The sequence below is a fragment of the Mycteria americana genome, chromosome 10, assembly GCF_035582795.1.
Source record: "Mycteria americana isolate JAX WOST 10 ecotype Jacksonville Zoo and Gardens chromosome 10, USCA_MyAme_1.0, whole genome shotgun sequence".
Lineage (NCBI taxonomy): Eukaryota > Metazoa > Chordata > Aves > Ciconiiformes > Ciconiidae > Mycteria > Mycteria americana.
The window spans coordinates 10,634,283-10,652,115 of NC_134374.1; the positions used below are offsets into that span (position 1 = coordinate 10,634,283).

Below are 17,833 nucleotides of genomic sequence, written 5' to 3' on the forward strand. Positions count from 1 at the left end.
ATTTCTCCCGAGCCATCTTCTGTTTCCCATTAACGGGGAGAAGAAACCCTCCAGCCCGGGTCCGCGCTCCTCCCGCTGCAACTCCCACGGGTGCTTGTCAACATCCCGGTCAAAAAGGAGAATTAAACCCACCCAACCTGGCTGGCCGTGACGCAGGGCCCGCAGAGCGAGGATGGGCGGCGGGTGGAAAACAACCCCCCTGCTCTGCTCTTACATCTTCCCCACGGAAACTTTTCAACTCCAGTTGCTGGCAGGAGCCAGGCTGATCCCAGCTGAATTCCTTCCACTTACCAGCAAATAAATAGCAGTTAAATGGAGGGGAAGAGAAAAACACCCTTTTTTTCAAAGGGAAAACAAAGAGGCCGAGGAAAATAAATGGAGGCGAAATGCTGGGCTGGTCACAGGCTCTTGAAGATCTTTTTTCCCTCCCCGTCGGGTACTTGACAGCCTTCCCTTTCAGTCAATTAAGGGATACCCAGAAAGAAAAATACCTCCAGCCCTTTGCCAGCCCTGACCATGAAGGGGAGAGTCGCAGCGCACTTGAGACCAAACCCAGGAGCCCTGGCCACAGCTCCTCCACCCAGCCCAGACACTTAAACCACCATTTTTCAGACAAAGAGGTGCCCTTGCAGGACATCTACGGTCTCCTCCCAGCCCTGGCAGGCTTCTGCCCAGCCTCTTCTCCGAACGCTCCGGTGATGGGCATCTCCAACCTTCCCCTAGACAAGGGCCGGTCTTCTTGCACTCCAAGTATTTCTCCCAACCAACACCTTCCTTGCTGCAAAATTTCAAAGCATCGCTTTGCAACCTGTCCCTCACCGGACGGAGAGACCAGCTTATTACCTTTTTAGCAACTTTTTAGAGAGCTGAAGGCAGTGATGCACCTTCCCTCCTCTAGCAAGAACAACCCCAGCCTGGCCTTCAGCACTGCACAAAGTTCCCCCTTCTCTCCTCCACGTCTCCCGGTTGACCCAACCCTTTCCCGGTGCCTGGTGCTCAGCGGAGACACCTTCCCACGTCCCTCCTGGGGACCGATTAATAATTAATTGTCCCTTGTCCCTTCCCTCCCGTGCAACGCGGTGCCTGGCTCTGGTCACGTTGCACCCCGACAGTCCGTAAAGGCACCTCCCCAAAAAACCCCACCCCCCGGGAGCCCCGCAGGGAGGGACAGCTCCTGCCACCCCCGACACCTGCGTCACCCCCCGCCCCGTGTCGGGGGACCCCGGCCACGGCCCGCAGCCGCCCGCTGTCTTTTGAACCCCGAAGGCCGTGTGATGCTTTGGAGAGCGCTGGGGAGCGTAGCTGTGCCCCGGCTGGGCACGGGCGCGGCGGGGAGCGGGGCAGGGACCTGCCGGCAGCCTTCCTCCGACGGGATGGGGTCGGGGATGGCGCGGGAAGAGCCAAATCTCCCACGTGCCCATCAGCCACGGCCGGGGCACCCCGAGGATGAGCGAGGCTGGAAGAAAGCATCCCCTGCTGCGTTCCTCCCAGCGGCACCCACACGCACTGCCGGCACCGCTGGCTCTGCCCCGCTGCGGCGCTGCATCCTCACCCCCAGCCCGTACCCACCCCACGGACCCCCCCAAGCTCCGGGGGAAAAAAATCCTGCGGCAACCTCAGCCTGAGCCCCCCGGGGGCAAGCGCCCCGAAACAGAGAGCGCCGGGGCAGCAGCGGTGCCTCCCCCACCGCACCCGAGCAGAGCCGCCCGCCCGAACATTACCAAAACATTTCAGTTATGTTACTTATTTGCTTACGCCCAACATGGCCCCAGTTTCCCCCAAGACAAAGTTTGCCCGATACCAGACTATATACGGGGCTAGAAATACGAAAGGGAAAACCTAGGCGGCGGCAGCGGCTGCTGCGGGTGCTTTCCGAAAGGAGGCCCCTCTCCAGGCTGCAGCTTTTGTCGGCTTTTAAGTTGTTTTGCCCCCGAGCTTGGTTCACAAAGCAGAGAACACCTCCCCGCGATGGCCTCTTCCATCTGGGCTCTCCCAGGCCGGTCCCGGTGCTCAGCCCCAGCCCAAACCCTCCTGCGGCACAAGGGACGGGGCAAGGCGACGACCGACCGCAGCGGGGGATCCACTGGGGAGTCTCCTCCGTGGAGCGAATATCTTTAGAAATCAAACCAAATGAAGAAAAGCCGTTCGTAAGCAGGTCGAGCAGAGCCCTCGAGCGGGCACGCAGCCAGGGCAGCACCCCCGGGCTGCCCCGGCCGCGTCCGTGCGGCAAAACGGCTCCGTGGGGGAAGATCTGGGCTCTTCTCCCGATGGCCATCAGGAATTTATTTCCTCCTCTGGTGGCGGAGAGTTTGCCCTGGGTGTCCAGCACGGAGACGCTAACGCCTCTGGATAGTGCTCCTGAAGCCTACTGATGGGGAAAAAACTCCCCGAACGCCACAAGACTTGCGTATCGTCATTAAACCAAACACCCGGAGGCCAAAAGAGGGGTAAAATATCCATGTGATTTTCATCTCTTGGAGTTTCCTTACATTAAAGCGCAATTCGAGAACACCTGGATATCTCAGAAAAATAGACCGCGCTGTAATTAAGCAAATCCGATAGCTAAAGGAAACTGAAGAACAGCGATATTTTATTTATTTTTTTTTTTTTTTCCCCAACAAGAAACAGGTTGTACCCCTTTGCCAATGGGCTGTTACTTTTGGCTGACCTGCTCTCATTTGAAAGTTTTTCAGACGCCGGGTGGCTTCGGCAGCTGCCCCGCGGTGCGGGGAAGGGCCAGCCCTGCCCTTTGATGCTCCGGGCGGGTGGAGGAAAGCCACGGCTGAGGTGTCGGGGTTTCCTACGTGGGACAGTACCCAGCCCCGTGTTTCCCATTAGCACCTCGGGAACCCAGCCCCGAGCCCTCCAGCTCCTGCCGCCGCACCTTGAATGGGGATCCCTAATACACGTACACGTATATGTGCACACCTATGCCCGCGCGCACCGATGTATATACACACACACATATACATATATATTAAAAAAGCAACCCCCCGAGGGCTTTAGCCCACACGACGGCTGCGGCCACGACGCCGTGGCTTCCTCGGAGCCGCGCAATGTTTAACGAGGCCGAGGGGAGCCGGGGACAGCCCGTACCGTTTAAAGTGCCTCGGCAGCAAAGTGCTTCGAAGCCCGGTGAAACATTAATGCGCTTCCCCGGAGAAATGCCTTCGCTTTTTGCTGCATCAAGGGCTTTGAAATCGGAATAAATAACAGGGCAGGTTAATGAAGGTTTCTATCAGTTACTGGGTAAGTTTTGGTCCTGCTGCGATCGGGTTTAAAAGCCGTACATCCTACCTCCGTGGCCAGGGAGCCTCCTCTTCCTCCCCACGGAAATACTGCGTTTTGGGGTAGGGGCAGGAATCAAAATCACCGTGTTTCCGCAGGTGCCAGGCGCGGGATTGCTGTAGGTAACACACGCCGCAGTCCCCGGGCTTGTTTTCAAGCGGCCGAGCTCCGGTTTCTCCCACGAAGCCCACCCACGCCCGGGGGCAAAGGCAAGAGCAGGGGCCATGCGGCTTCAGCGGTGTAGAGCTGAAGCCCCCTGGGATTTTGGGGTAAGGAGGGATGCGAGGGGCCACGGGCAGCCCCGGGTCGCAAAGCCCCGAGCGTGGGGTGGATCTAACGCCGCCGCTCGCCCCAGCACCGGACGGTGGAGATGGGCTGGAGGACACCAGCCCAGCAGCTCTCTGTGCCAGCGCTGGGGACGGTCTGGTTACTGAGGCACCCTCAGATACCCCCACACGGGGCTCTCCCTTCCCAAGCTCTGCCCGGCCGTGGCGAGCTGGTGCACGTGCACGGCGGTGGCATTACGGATGGGCAGAGCGGGGCGGGGGTGCCGAATGCCACCGCGGGGCCAAGCGTGCGTGCTGCGTGCCAGCAACGGAGGAAAGACCGGCGAGACCAGGGTCAATCCGCACCACGGGGTCTGCAGCCACGGGGCGGACCCGCAGCTCGCTGCTGCCTGCGTACCCTTGCCCCGGGTCCCTGCCCCGGGCAGGAAGGGCTCGCAAATCCCAACTGCTACAGCCGAAGTCGCAGCAAAATGCCAAGCCCTTGCTTCTGGCCGAGGAGCAACTCTGAACTGGGGCCACCCGAGGACTGGAGCAGCAAACGCGGCCGAGCCGTGCTCCCTGGCCGCAGCTGAGCAGCAACCGCAGGCGACTTGAAGCTGAAATTCCCCCCCCCCCCAAAAAAAAATCTGTGCTGCGGCACTGACCGAGGACAGATGCGCTAGGACAGCAGAAAGAACGGGATGCAGATCCCCGTTTGCATCCACCACTTGGTTTGACCTGGCCACGAAGCTTCGGTGTGTCGAGGAGCCGGGAAGGGCACGGAGGTTTAAGGGAATGGGGTGATGGAGAAGCCAACCGCCTCCCCCAGCCCGGGCTCGGGGGGCTCCCGTGCTGCTGCCAGTCCCACCAGGGACCAAGACGGCGGCTGCAGGCCGGCTGGGGATCGTGCGGCATTTGCAAAGCTGGGGAGAGGCTCGCTTCTGTCTCCATTGCTAATGAGCCTAATACCAGCTGCTTCTCGCTTAACCAGTCTGACCATCGGGCTGAGCCAAAACTGATTCATTCATAAGAAAATGGAAAAGGAGATTGACTCGTCACCAGCCCTGACTAATGGGGAAACCAGCCAACAACCTGCCGCTTGCACACCGGCCCTGGCATTCTGCTCTTTCGGCTCCTCATCGTCTCCCCAAATTCAAATGCTCAGACGAAGCCTGAGCTTTGCCCCGGCGTAGCCGGGTGGCCCGAGTGAGAAAAGAAAGGGCTATCTGCTGCAAAAAGTGCCAGCGTGTGGCCAACATCACCTGGCAATGCCCGACATTTGGCAATAGCTAATTCCCGCTTCGGAAGCAGAGGAAGCATTAAAACCCCCAAAGATGCTGCTTTTCGTGCTGCTCCGCCTGGCATCATCTTCCCAGCGGCTTTTGGATTGTTTTTTTTACCTCCTTCCCTCTTCGTTCCGCAATAAAAATCGAAGCAACCACCCTCACGGAGCAGAAAAACTCTCCACCACCCTGCTGTAAAAACCGCTTTCTGCTTTTTTCTGCAGCGTGTTTTGTTTTATGAGGCCAGTGGGGCACAAACCGGGGGGGGAGGCTGCAGCTGGGGGGGGGGGGGATGTTGTCCCGAGGGAGGGAAACAAGCTCCGAAATCCAGACTGGGGCTAATCTTATCTCCGGGTGTAGTTTAGGATGGGCCAGCGAGGGTTAACAGCCAGCCACAGAGGTCAAACCAGGACCTGAAGTACCTCCACTCCCGGGCTCTGTGGTTCACGCTTTGGTTGATGAACTGAAGCAGGGCAGAGTTTAATAGCTTAAAAACAAAAATCTGCCATGATTTCTTAGCTTTGGGCAATACGTTTGATTTTCTATGAATCTCCCTTAATAAAGGCCCTCTCCCAAAAGGCAGATCCCGAGGGCCAGGTTCTCCCAGCTAAAAGCCTGAGACTCCATCCCTCAGCCCCAGACGTCCCGAGTTTTTCTCACCTTGCCCTGCAGACGCCAGGACGAGCAAGGCAAAACTTCGCTTCTTGGTGAGAAACCCACCCTGCACCAATACGGGTCTCGAAAATCCCCGTTTTCAAGGCAGAAAATCCCCAGCCAGGACAGTCTGGGCAGGGAAATGCCCCGAATCCCGATGCCAGCCACCTCGACAGGCGCAGGGTTCCATGGGGACAGTGGAAAACCGGGCCCCCGTGGGTCGGAGACAAGCAGAGCTCCGGGTATCGGCCTCGATGCCCCACTCAGCTCTCGCACACCAGCCCCAGCAGGCTGGGAAAGAGTTGCCAAATACGAAATTTTCCTTCGTTCGTCTCAGCGCAGGGCCACCGGTCGAGCATTTCACACGCGACACCGAAAAGCCTCGTGCAAGGGCTTTAGGATGCACACCCGGCTCTCCCTCCCGAAGGCATCCGGCTACCCAGCATCAGCCCGATGCCCGCGTGCCGCGGCGAGCACGCACACCGCAACCTGCCAAGCAGGACGGGAAAAACCTGCAAAGGATGGAAACCACATTCCCAAGGTGCAAGGGAAAAGCCGTCCAGAAAGTGGTCGACAACATCCCTGTAGGTCCTCACCCTCTCCCCTCCCAGGCTGGTTTCTCACCGACTGCAGGCGAGCTTCCCTGGCATCGGGGCGGTTGGCACGGCTTTTATTTGAGGCTGAATTTCCCCGTGGGCAGGGGATGTGGTGGGGTACGGGCAGGAGGAGCCCCGTGAAGACTTCACACCTCCAGCAGCACCGAGGCCCCGCCAAGTTTATTTTGAAAAAAGAAAAACAAAACAAAACCAAAACCAAAAACCCAACGCTGCCGATATTCACCCATTGGCAACATCCTACCTCAATAACGCTCTGCTATTATTGTACTCTGCAATGAAGTGATAAAGCTATAATTGCCTTATCAGATGGAGCCGGGCACGGCAGCGAGGCAGGAGCTGGCCTCTGCACCCCGGTCCCACTGGCAGGCAGGGGCGGGTTGGGTTGACGGGGTGGACGGCATCACATCGGTCATTTGAAAGCCACCCTGTCCAAAAGCATCCTCCTGCTTGGCAGACAGACGGACAGACAGGACCCCGCGGCAGCGCTGGGCTTCCTCGCCCCGAACCTGGGTCAGCACCCCGCTTCCGTCCCCACAGACCCGAGGCGGTACCCAGGGAAGGCACCGGTGGTCTCCGCCAGCTTCCGACCAGGCGACGGTCAGCTCCGGCCAGGATGGAAGCACGTGGCAAAAAAAAGGGGCAGCTTTTAATCCACTCTTCCTGCGGGAAGGTAGAAGCGGATGGTCGAGGGACCGAAGCGCAAAACCACGTCACCAGCTGCTCCCCGGCCCTACCCGCATCCCTGCTTCAGCATCCCGGGGAGCAGCCCTTCAGTACGGGGTTCGGCACGCTCAGCCGTACCAGCCGGATCGGGGCACTGGTTTTAGAGGAGGCGACCCCAGTTCCCCAGCCCAGCATCTCAGCGTGCTGAGCAAAGCCACACCCAGCAGCTCTCAGGCCATAAAAAATCCAGTTTGGGACTTTCATCCACACATTTGTCACCTCCGAACGAGCTCTGGTGGGCTACGGCATCCTTTCCAACAAGATCAGCCCTGATTTAATTTGGTTTTTTAAGCCTGGCGTGCCCTGAATCCTGATTCTTGCCATTTTTTTAAGCCTTTTAGTATTTGACCTCAGCGCCGCTCCTGACCCCGCCAGCTTTCAGCAGAGCGGTATGCACCGGCCTTAGGAAAGAAAAAGAAAGCCCTCCAAAATCCCGCCCGCGTGACCGTTTCCCAAATACGCCCCAATCCGCCTGGCCAGCGAAGCCACCTGCTCCCCGCACCCCCGCCCCAGCCCAGAGGCCACGGTGAGGGGCACCAGGGCTGCGCCGTGCCCGCGCCCCCCTCCCAGGGCGAGCGGGCTCCCGCCCGGGCGAAGCCACAAGAAAGGCCGATGCAAATCACATCGTTAGCATTCTTTCCGTTTTAATAACCCAAGGTGTTACCAGCAACAGTGTTACTGATTTTTATCTCCGCAGCGCCTTTTAAGAGCTCCAATTTGTTTTTCTTGGAGATCTCATTTTGTTTTATTAAAGCTGACACCGAAGAGGGAAAGGAGACATTCTGGGCCTAGAACAAAAATATCCCGTTTAAATACCCCGTATTATTTTCTTGGAAACGCTTCTCCTTTGACTTTAATTAAGCTCTCCCCGGGCTCGCGAGCTTGGCGTGCTTGGCTTTCAGGCGAGTTTAATCCCAGACAAGCTCCCCTCACCCCCAGTGCTCCCCGCTTCCATTGCTTATACAAACCTTACGAAATAAACTGGGTTTTGCTAAAACACATGGATTAATAACTGGCCCGCCATCAAGAACATCTTGATGTTGCCTCTTCGCCACTGGCCGGCCACGGAGCAAGCGTGCGGCCCCGGCCGCCCCGCTCGCTTCGCCGACAGACCCAAAAAGCAGCTTTTCTCTCGTATTTTTTTTGTTCTTTTTTGCCGTCGCAATGCTGGGTATGGAAAGGGAAGATCCACCTCTAGTGCCCGACCGTGCCCCAGAGCTGCCCCGGCTGTTAGAGGAGGCAGGCTCGCCCACAAGCCCGGCTCCAGCGGCCACGGTGCCGCTGCTGAGCCTCCTGCAATCACACTGGGTGCTGCCGTAATATCAATAATTACCCCCCCCCCCCCCCCCCACCATGGTAGAAGCACTTTAGGATGATTGCAAAGTTAAACACTCCAAAAGTTGGGAAATCCCAGGAAGGAGCTTGTCTGGGCATCATCTGGTGCATACCCATTATGTAATTACCGTCAATCTTCAATCACAGATGGTTTTTTTTTTTTCCATCGGACCCAATTCAGACGGTGCACAGGAGGCACAACCCTCACGTTAAGGAGCCGCCATTAAGATTTGATTTCCACCTCGGCAAGCTCCAGCTTTATTAAGCGAGCTCCCGCTGCTCCGCGCGGGGTTTGCGCAAACCCTCCGGCTGAAACGCCTGACTCCTTGGCAAGCACCGACACACCCGCTCGCGCAACGTCCCCCCGAGAGGGAAGGATTTCATCTCCCTTTTACGCACAGGATCTGCGGGTGGACAGATTAAGGCCAAGAGCTTGAAACAAAAGTCTTGTTTTGGTGCCTGACGCGAGAGGGCCAAGAAAGGGGCTTTCGGGGATGCCGCCGGGCAGGGCGGTGGGGGCTGCGTGCCCTGGGGGTCCCCGTCCCAGCTGCTCCCCGGGGACGGGGCGATGCGTGGGTGCTCAAAGCAGGTTCCTTCACTGCAGGCGCTGTGGGAGGGTTGCTTCTCCTCCCCGAGAAGGGCCCCGGCACTCGCCTGGGGTGAACCCCAGCAAGTCAGCCCCGGGAAGGCTGGCTGCAGCCCTGCTCCCTGCTCTGCATCAGGGAAAGCAAGCTAAAAGCCATCGCTGAGCTGCTAAATCCAAACCCATAGCCAAAAAAACCCCCAAAGATGGGGAGAAACAGGGTCCGGTGAGCTTGCCTCCTCCACCGTAGGGTTCTGGAGACCAGATGCTCTCAAAGCCACGCTGCCGGCAGCACCGACCCCAAAATCCCCTCTCCATCTCGCGCCGAGGTGCCTGCACCGAGACACAGTGCCAGGAGCTTATATGACAGCGGTGCGGGGCAATGCCCTTCCGTCTGCGCCCTGCGGGATGCAGGGACGGGATATCTCCAGGCTGGAGCTCCCCTGGGGTGTGCAAAGCAAAGGGGCAAAGGGGCGACGGGGCCGAGCTGCCAGCACCCCACCGTCATCCTCTTGCTGGTCCCACGCGAGCCCAGGAGGTTGCTCGGAGCACCCCGAGCTGCTCCTCGCACGGAGGGCAGCAGGCGGCACGGCACGGCACGGCACGGCACGGCACAGCACGGCTGCTAGGCGTGCCCGAGACGAGCCGCAGCAAAGCAACCCGCCATGGGCACAGGGCTGCGACCTGGCAGCCCTTCCAGAGGGCTTTCCCCCGTGCTTCGTCCCGCTCCGGCTCTCGAGGGATGTGCTGGGGGTGGGGGGGAGCTCTTGCATCAGGTGATTTTTTAGGGGTCTGCAAATAAAAGAGCAAGGGGGGGGAAAAAAAAACCCTGAAAATGTGCTAAGCGAACCTGGGGTTGCGCCACCCTCCCCGGCTGCACCCCTGCCCCGCAGGGCGTGCTTGACGGAGGATGAAGCGGCGGCAGGAGCTTTGCTGCCTGCAGTCCGTGCCGCGGGCAGGCGGCGGTGCAGGCAGGGTGCTGCGGGCAGCCCCGCGTCCCGCCTGCCCCGGCAGCTGGCAGGACCTGTTGTACGAGGTGCCTGGGAGAGATCGGAATGGCTCGCACCTGCGAGCGTGTTGCAGCAATTCCCAGCACACGTCATGTGGGTTTTGCAACCGCCCCAACTGTCTCGGGGTGGATGAACGGAAAGAGCCCGGAGTGAACCGAGCTCCCACGGCCAGCACGGGCAATGCCCCAGCGCGAGAACCGGGCAGGGCCCCCGGCGCCCTGCCCGGCCCGGCACAGGCCCCTCCGCCAAGCTTTTTTCCCCAAGGATGAATGCCAACAGGCAGCATCTCCTTCCCTTGCACTAGGGAATAATCAATCCTTCGAGGAAGAAAAAAACCCAACAAATCCCTGCTGTAATGGGCGCAGCAGCGTTTTTCACGCGTGTTATATCGGCATACGGGGGGGCCCAGTCCCCTTGTCCCCCCCCCATATGCCAGAGCAGGTATGGTTATGCCATGGACACACGGGCTCGTGGTTGCGGAAAGCCAGGGAAAAGCGATTCCCCAGGGAAACCGCTGGCTGCAAGAGGTGGGTGCACGGCCACTGTCCCGGTCGGGAAATGCTGGCATCCTCCTCCATGCCCTGCCCGGCTCATAGGAAACCCCTGAGGGGTCATCGTCCCAAAAAAAGTGAGTGGGAGAGACGGAGCTACTTGGTGACGTGCCAGAAAATTCCCTACGGCACCCGGACGCCAGCCAAAAGTGGGCAAAACCCCAATTACGGAGCCGGAGCGAAGCCTCAGCTGTTTCCAGCAAGGGGAGACTGCTTTGGGAGCCCACGTGGGGGGCGGTGGGCGACAGCGAGCGCACGTGGCACTGGCCCAAATGCCGCTGAGGTCCCCGTCAGCCCGCCCGTCGCTTCGCCCAGCCGCACTGTCACTCCGCTGCTGGCACGCACGCCGCGCTGCTTTGGCGGAGGTCCCAAGGAGTCACCGGGATAAAAAAGCAAAAGGTTACCCGGGCCCTATATCAAGATGCTGCCGAGTGATCCAAATCCCCCCTGGGCACAGCGGGTACCGGTGCCACCGTCCCAACGGGATTAGCTCCCCGTTAGCGCGGCGGGAGCGGGGCTTGTTTACTGTCACCCATGCCTCCGGCAGGCATTTCCCTGGATACCAAACCAGGATACCAAACCCGGCTGCGGACTGGGACCAGGGACTTCCCAAAGCAACCAGGGCACTGCCAACCCCACAGCGCTCGGCCCTGCCGGTGCCAGTGGGCTGGCAGCCTTGGGATGGTGGAAACCCAGCTTATTCCTCCTTCCCCAAATATTGTCTTACTTGAAAGTTGACTGCCGCTACCGTGCAGAAAAGCGACTGCAATTTTGGCTTCAGGGATTTAGCTATAGCACATTCTTGTTTAAGTTTTCCTCTATCATCTGTTGAACAATATGATGTGAAATAAATTGTTTAGACAGTTAGGTAGCAGGTAAAGACATTGTCAGAGCTGGGATATATGAAATTTTGTTCCTATTTTAAATAATACATATTTATCTAAATATTATGCATCAAAAAGCAAGTCTGAGAATCTTGATTCCTTCCTGCTGGCTAAGAATTTAGAATATAGCACCGTGGCCACGGGGGATGCGTCCGGGTCCACGTCCACCCGGGCCGGTGGTCTCCATCCCGCCGTCTGATTTTTGGGAAGACGGCTCCTCCCACCACCTGCATGGTGGGACAGGGCACCCATGGGTGCTGCCCCACGAGCGGCATGAGCCCCGTGGATGGACGCATCCATAAACGCGTGGGCTAAGGAGGGAGGGAGGCAGAGGAGCTGCCCCGGGGACACGAGGCGGGAGGCGCGTGACAACGCCTGCACGAGCTATGCGCAGCCGACCCATCGGGCGCTGCCAGCGCCGAGGTCAGCGGTGCCTTCCGGCTACGGGGTTTCGCCCAACCTGATGGGTTAGGTCTATTTTAAGGTGCTGGACGTCAACCGCCCCGGCTGATGGTCGGCTTCCAGCTACTGAAGGTTTTTAAGGGGATTAAAGGGGGACTTGTCAACCTCCTGGATTTCCCCCCAAAAGGAAATCCATTAAAAACCACTAAAATGGCAAGCGTGATGGCTGAGAAGGCCCCTGCAGTCTTTAAAAAGAAGAATCTCCCTTAGAAACAGCGCTCCAGCCTCCTAATAACCTTAATCACTACTGACGGCCTCAAGAACCAGGTTTAATGACGCGACCGTGTTTTGTTTGCTTTTCAGGCTGCTTTATCTCACGCGGCACCTTGCACTCAGCTCGAGAGATGAAAAGCCGGTTCCTCCAAAATTCGCCCCCGTTTCCCTGCAATCACAAGCTCCGTCTCCCAAAACGGTGGGAGCTGAGCCGGGGCAGAGCCCGGTGCTGGCACGCCGGCATCCCGCCGCGAGAAGTCCCCAGTAAAGCTGGGAAAGCTCCGTGGTGCCTTTTGTACTCTCCAGCTAGAAGGGCTGGGTGATAAAAGGCTTTTTTTTTCTTGCCTTTTTTTTGCTGGATTTACATCCCCATCCAGGCTATGGAAATATTGTTCATGACAGTGGATGCCCCTGTGGGGTTAGGAAATGCTGGAAACCCGGATGGCCGTGGGGAAGCCCCCAGGAACGCCGAGGTCCAGAGTGCCCTCAGCCAAAGCATCTGTGAAATGGGGCCAGTGCAGCTCCCTGGCAATTAATAAAAGCACCAAATCCTGCAGATTTGGGTAAGAAGGTGACAAGCACAGTGTCACCTTCAGGAGACAGAAGCCTCCCGGGTGCCAGCAGTGGGCAAGGACACCCATCACAGGTCTCAGCTATATTACCGGTTGGTAATTTGTATTTAAGAGTGTCGGTAAGAGTGCACTCAGCCTTCCCAAAGCCCAAACCCAACGCCTGGGGTAGATGTCTTTCACCGCAGCCCGCTAAATAAAATGCAGTTTCGTGGCAGCCGCCCCTATTCGGTCTCGGCCAGGCCGTGGAGTATTGCTGAAATTTAGCTGGGACCATTTCCAAGAATTACCTCTTGCGATTTACGCTCTCCTTGGGGTTTCCCTTCCCAGCTCCTAGTGCTCCAGCCACGCTCACCCACCCTGGGACTCTTCTTCAGCCCAACAGAGTTGTCCACGGCTTCTCCTCCCGCTCTTTCACTATGACTGTTAGCACTGAAACGCTTTATTTCCTCCAAGAAACAAACTCACTCTTTCTTACCAAGCCTCCATTACGATGTTGGAGGAAATTGCCTTTTCCAGCTAAGCTCACCTGTCCTACGGCTGTGAAATCAGTGCTCACAAAGAAATTCCCCCCCAAAACAGATGGGAATTCAGGTATAAAGATGACATCAGCTACGCCTTGGCTGACATCAGCTACGCCTTGGCCTCACGGGCACAATGACATAGGATAAGCCCAGGGCTACGGTCCACGCACCCGCCCGGTCTCCCCGGGCACGGGGCGCTCCGGCAGCCTCCTCCAAGGATGTGTTTGGAGGGACAAGACGCACCGAGAAGCGCGGCCCTCCCGGCTCTCCCCGGGTAGCCGGAGCACCCCGCCAGGACCCTCGGGTGGCCTGGGGGCAAGCGGGACCTCCTCGGCTGAGGGCAGAGCCCTGGCCGGCGACAGGCTCCCCTTGCGCTCACCTCTCCCGAGGTTGGGAGGTCATCCAAGCAGCGGCAGAGCAGACATCGATTTAAGAGGGTCAACACTCAGTTAATACTTACCAGGACTGCTCTGCCACTCAAATTGGCTTTTGGAGCTGGCGAAGACGAGCACGCCAGGATGGCTCATCTGTCCCGCGGCTCAGCGGCAGCCCGCGCCTGGCGGGGCCGGCACCGGAGCGGCCGTGCCCCGCGGATCCCTCGGCACCGGAGCAAGCGTTGTACGACCGGAGGGAAACGCCACCATTCATCCCCCAGCAAACGCTTTCAAGCATCACTCAACACCTCTCCAGCAGAGGAGAGCGATATTTTTTTTCCTGGCTGAGTGCTCACAAGTATATTATTTTTTTTTTATTCCAGCCTCAGCGATCCCCCCCCAGCCCTCCGCTCCCCCCGAAAGAAAACAAACCCGAAAGCACAGAGTGTGCCTTGCAAAAGTCCCGGCTCTGGCTTCCCGCCGCGAAGGGGCACGCGGTGGTCCCGGCAGCCAGCCTGCCTCAGCCCGGCTGCTGCTTGTTGACATACGCGGCGCAGTATATTTCTTTAAACAAAGGAGCCTATGCATTCAATGCATTGTTGCGAGAGGGTTTGTTTTCAAAGCCTGACCCCAAATCTGAACTCCGCGGATCCTGCGTTTCTCAAGATCAAACGCGAGAAAACGTGACCAATGCAAACAAGAAATAAACCTTGATAATTATAGCCGTGTGCTAGGGCAGCTATTGTTTAGTGCAGACTAGTACCCGCTTTAGCATAAACATAACCCTATTTTTAAAGGGATGCCTGACCAGCTTACAACATTCCTCCTCATTTTGCCTCCAAACGCCCTCTTTGATACAAACCCACCTGCCCGAGAACAGAGAGGAGATTTAAGAGCAGAGCCAAAAGGCTAAGCGATGTGCCCACGGCCGTGCCGAACGCCGGCGATGGAGCGGGGAGCAGGTCCTCGTCCCCCCAAGCTGCTCCCGGTTGGCGGGGGACGAGGGGGGACCCTGGGGTCCGGGTGTTGCTTGCAGCCGGCAGGAGCAGACCGACGTCAGAGGACAAACAGACAGCACCGGTCTTTTCAGGAAAGCCATATCACTTAGCGCTTGGAAAGGAGCTACAATATTTTCCTGATTATGTTTGCACGCAAACGAGCGCCGCGGGGAAATTATGCAACCCTGAGCGGGGAGGGGTGGGAGCGAGGGAGGAAGGGCTGGAGGGGGGCCCCACGCTGCACCCCACTGCCCTCGGCCCCAGACGGTGCAGCTGCAGCCCCCGAGGTACCGCGCTCCCCCGCGGCAGACGGGCTCCGTCGCTGCCACCTCTCCCCGCCGCCGCCACCTCTCCCCGCCGCCGCCGGAGCCCCTGCGCCGCAACCTCCGAGCGCAGAGGCGGCACTCAGCCGGCGCGTCGCACAGCGCAGGGGTCGTTAACGGCCTCTTCGTTAACCACCCGGGCCAAAATGCATATATCCGTCACCCAAGTTAATTACCGAGCCGGGGTTCACCTCGCACACCCACTCGCCTTTCTTTTTGGAGGCCTCCGTGTGGTCATAGCCGTAAATAAATAGATCTCGGGAGCAAGAGGCAGATGCTGACTCCTACAACCTCCGTCTTGGGCATGGAGCCTTTAAACCACCAGAACTCGCAGCATTTAATTTCTTTTGTTACCGCTTCTACCTTTAGAGCTCTGCCTTAGGCTTTCTAGATACGATCACAGGGAGCAGGAAACAGAGAGCTACGCGATGAGCTTCCTGGGGATCACACACACACACGCTCGCTCCCAGAGCCCATCAATCACCCTAATTACAACCGGCCACACGTCCACAGCTCTCTGCGGCACTCTGTTACTGCCCATAATTACACGATCGCATCGTTTCTCCGGTAACAGTATCGCGGAGTTAATTCGTGGTCTGTAGATGCAGCGTATCTCGTAATGGATTTCATCCTGGCGCGCTCACTGCCGCGATCACCAGTCACGCGTCAGCTGAGCGGAGGGAACGCGGGCAACGCTGGTCCCCAAAATAAGACTTTCGGGTCCTCACGCGCCCCCCAGCACTGCCTCTCTCCGCAGCACACTCCCGCTTCGGTCTCTGACCGCTGCCCACGTCCCGCCCAGAGTCAGGACACCACCACAAGCAGTTTCCCTCAATGCCAAGTGCTTGTCTCTACCCGCCAGATAAAAGCAAGGTGGGCCATGGGCGTCCATCGTGGGGATGGGTAGGACCTTCTCGGGGAGGATACCGAGACCTGGGACGAGGCTGGGCCTCCCGACGCTGGTGCCTGTCACAGACCTGCTGGGACCGCCAGCCTGGCAAGCTGGGGTCCCTCCGCCAAGTCTACTTAAACAGCGGGGTCTTTGCAGCAAGCAACGTCCCTTCTCCGCGTTAACACAACGCGGCCTCGATCCTGGCTGAGCCTGTAGGTCCTACCAAAACACACAACCGGGTGCGGTTTGTGGGTCTTGCCGCTAAAGGATGTTAACTACCCGAGACCCCGCACCGCCCTCGGTGCGACCGTGCAGGCGCTGCCAGACCTGCCCTACGCAGGCTTTCCCGCTGAATGGATACAACTTGGAGGAAGCGTGTCGGCGAGGCAGATGCTCTCCCGCAGCCAGCCCTGAGCGCGATCCGGCAGATAAGGCAGACAGACGTACAGCTTGAAATACCCGTAACAAAACAACGATAGTAATAAAAAATAGAGGGGGTGGCTGGCGCACACCAGCTGATTCACCAGCGTTGCTCTCCTTACTCCAAAACACACCAGGCAGGACAAGCTAAGGGCACGCTTTTCAGATTAATTACTTTTAATTGAGTACACAGGAGCTTAGAACACACGATGCTGTCGGAGATAAATATAGCCACGACTACGAGGATGGAGGGGGCAGGGAGCAACCGCGGTTCAACGCATCCGAGAAGGAGCTCCCAGCCCCGCCACCTCCTCGCCGTGCTCCGGGAGGCAGCGCCGGCCGAGCCGCCGCTCCTTCCCCGCCGCCCCGCCGCTCCCCCGGCCCGGGCGGCTCGGCGGGGCTGACAGCTCCGCCCCCGCGAGCCCCGAGCGGCGGCCCGGGAAAAGGGGCCGGGGAGCCCGTACCTGTTTTGAACTCCAGCGCGGGGTCCTTCTCCCCCTCGCCCAGGTCGCTCTGCAGCATCATGTAGAGGATCCCGAAGGAGTTGTGGATGCCGAAGATGGAGCCGTTGCACCAGGCGGCGGCGAAGACCACCACCCAGCCGAAGCCGCCCTCGGGGGGCTGGAAGGGCGCGGCGGTCCCGCTCGGCCCCCGCTCGGCCTCGGCCCCGGCCCCGGCCCCGGCCCCGGCCCCGCTCCCGGCCCCGGCCCCGGCCCCGCTCCCGGCCCGCGGCTCGCCCTCGCCCTCGCCCTCGCCCGCCGCCGGCCCCTTCTCGCCGCGCTGCGCCATCGCGGCCGCGCTCCGGCCGCCGCCCGCCGCCCGACTGCCCCGCAGCCGGTCCCACATGCCCGCCGCCCCCCCCGGCCGGCCCCCCCGCCCGCCCCCTCCTGCCGCAGCCTCACTCCCCGCCTCCCCTCCGCCGCCTCCATCCTCCTCCTCCTCCTCCATCGCGCCGCTCGCTCCCCGGCTCCCTACCTGCGGCGGGGGCCGCCCGCCCGCCCCCCCCCCGCCGCTGCCGCCGCTGCCGCCGCCGCCGCCGCGCCCCCCCCCGCCCGGGCCCGGCCGGCCCCGGGCGCCGCTTCCCCGCCGTCGGCCGCGCTCGCCGCCTGCCCGCCGGGCTCAGAGGCGGCCCCGGGCCCGGCCGCGGCCCCGCGTCGCCCGCCGCGCCGCCCCCGCCGCCGCCGCATCCTGCGGCGGGCGCAGCCCCGGGGCGGGCCGCCGCCAGCACCGCCCCCGCGGGGCCCGGCCGGGGCGCGGGGGCCGCCGCTGCCCCCCGGGCCCGGGAGGGTCTCGGCCCCGCGCTGCGGGCCCCGGCGGCGGGAGCATCCCGCGGGGGGGGGAGGCTGCGGCGGGGGGAGCGAGGGGGGCTCTGGATGGCCGCGGCGGGCGGCTGCCGCTGCTCCGCTCCCCGCCCCGGCCCGGCCGAGGTAAACGAAGCAGCGGGCGCAGGCCGAGCGGGCGGCCAACGCAGCCCCGGCGAGGGGATTTATTCCATGTCATGCCGGGCTTGCCGGTGGGCTGCTGGGCTCGCCGGCATCCCCCGCCCCGAGGGCTTCTGAGAGCGCTTTCGCAACGCCAAGCCAGAGCCGCGCCAGGTGCGGGGCGAGGAGCCCGCGACTTGGTCCCCGCGGCGGGGTGTTCCCCGGGGCCGAGGGTCACCCCACGGCGCCTCGGCACTGGGGTTCGCCGAGCGGGACGGGACGGGAGGGCTGGAGGTGGCGATACAAACCCGGCGGGGAGCTGCTCTCTCGCCTCTGTCTTGTCTTGCAATAAGCTCTGCCTTTTCTCTTCTTTCAATAAATAATTACAAACCCACCAATATATTAAAGCCTGTCTTTTCACACGCTGGAGGTATTTACGCTTC

The 17,833-nt window shown here is 60.1% G+C and overlaps 1 protein-coding gene across 2 annotated transcripts in view; it reads right to left on the reverse strand.

The window, feature by feature from the left end:
• The window catches only part of SLC16A2 (solute carrier family 16 member 2), a 35,741-nt gene extending 18,785 nt beyond the window's left edge, over positions 1–16,956 (reverse strand). Inside the window, exons 1-2 of one of the 2 annotated variants that reach the window (XM_075512859.1) lie at positions 16,945–16,956; positions 16,434–16,590 (exon numbers count right to left, since the gene is read on the reverse strand). In XM_075512859.1, the coding sequence (XP_075368974.1) occupies positions 16,434–16,494 (61 nt within the window). In that variant the 5' untranslated portion in view covers positions 16,495–16,590; positions 16,945–16,956. Of the gene's footprint in view, positions 1–16,433; positions 16,831–16,944 lie in introns of those variants that run through there. The other variant, XM_075512858.1, reaches the window with a different exon arrangement.
• Positions 16,957–17,833: the final 877 nt, after the last annotated feature.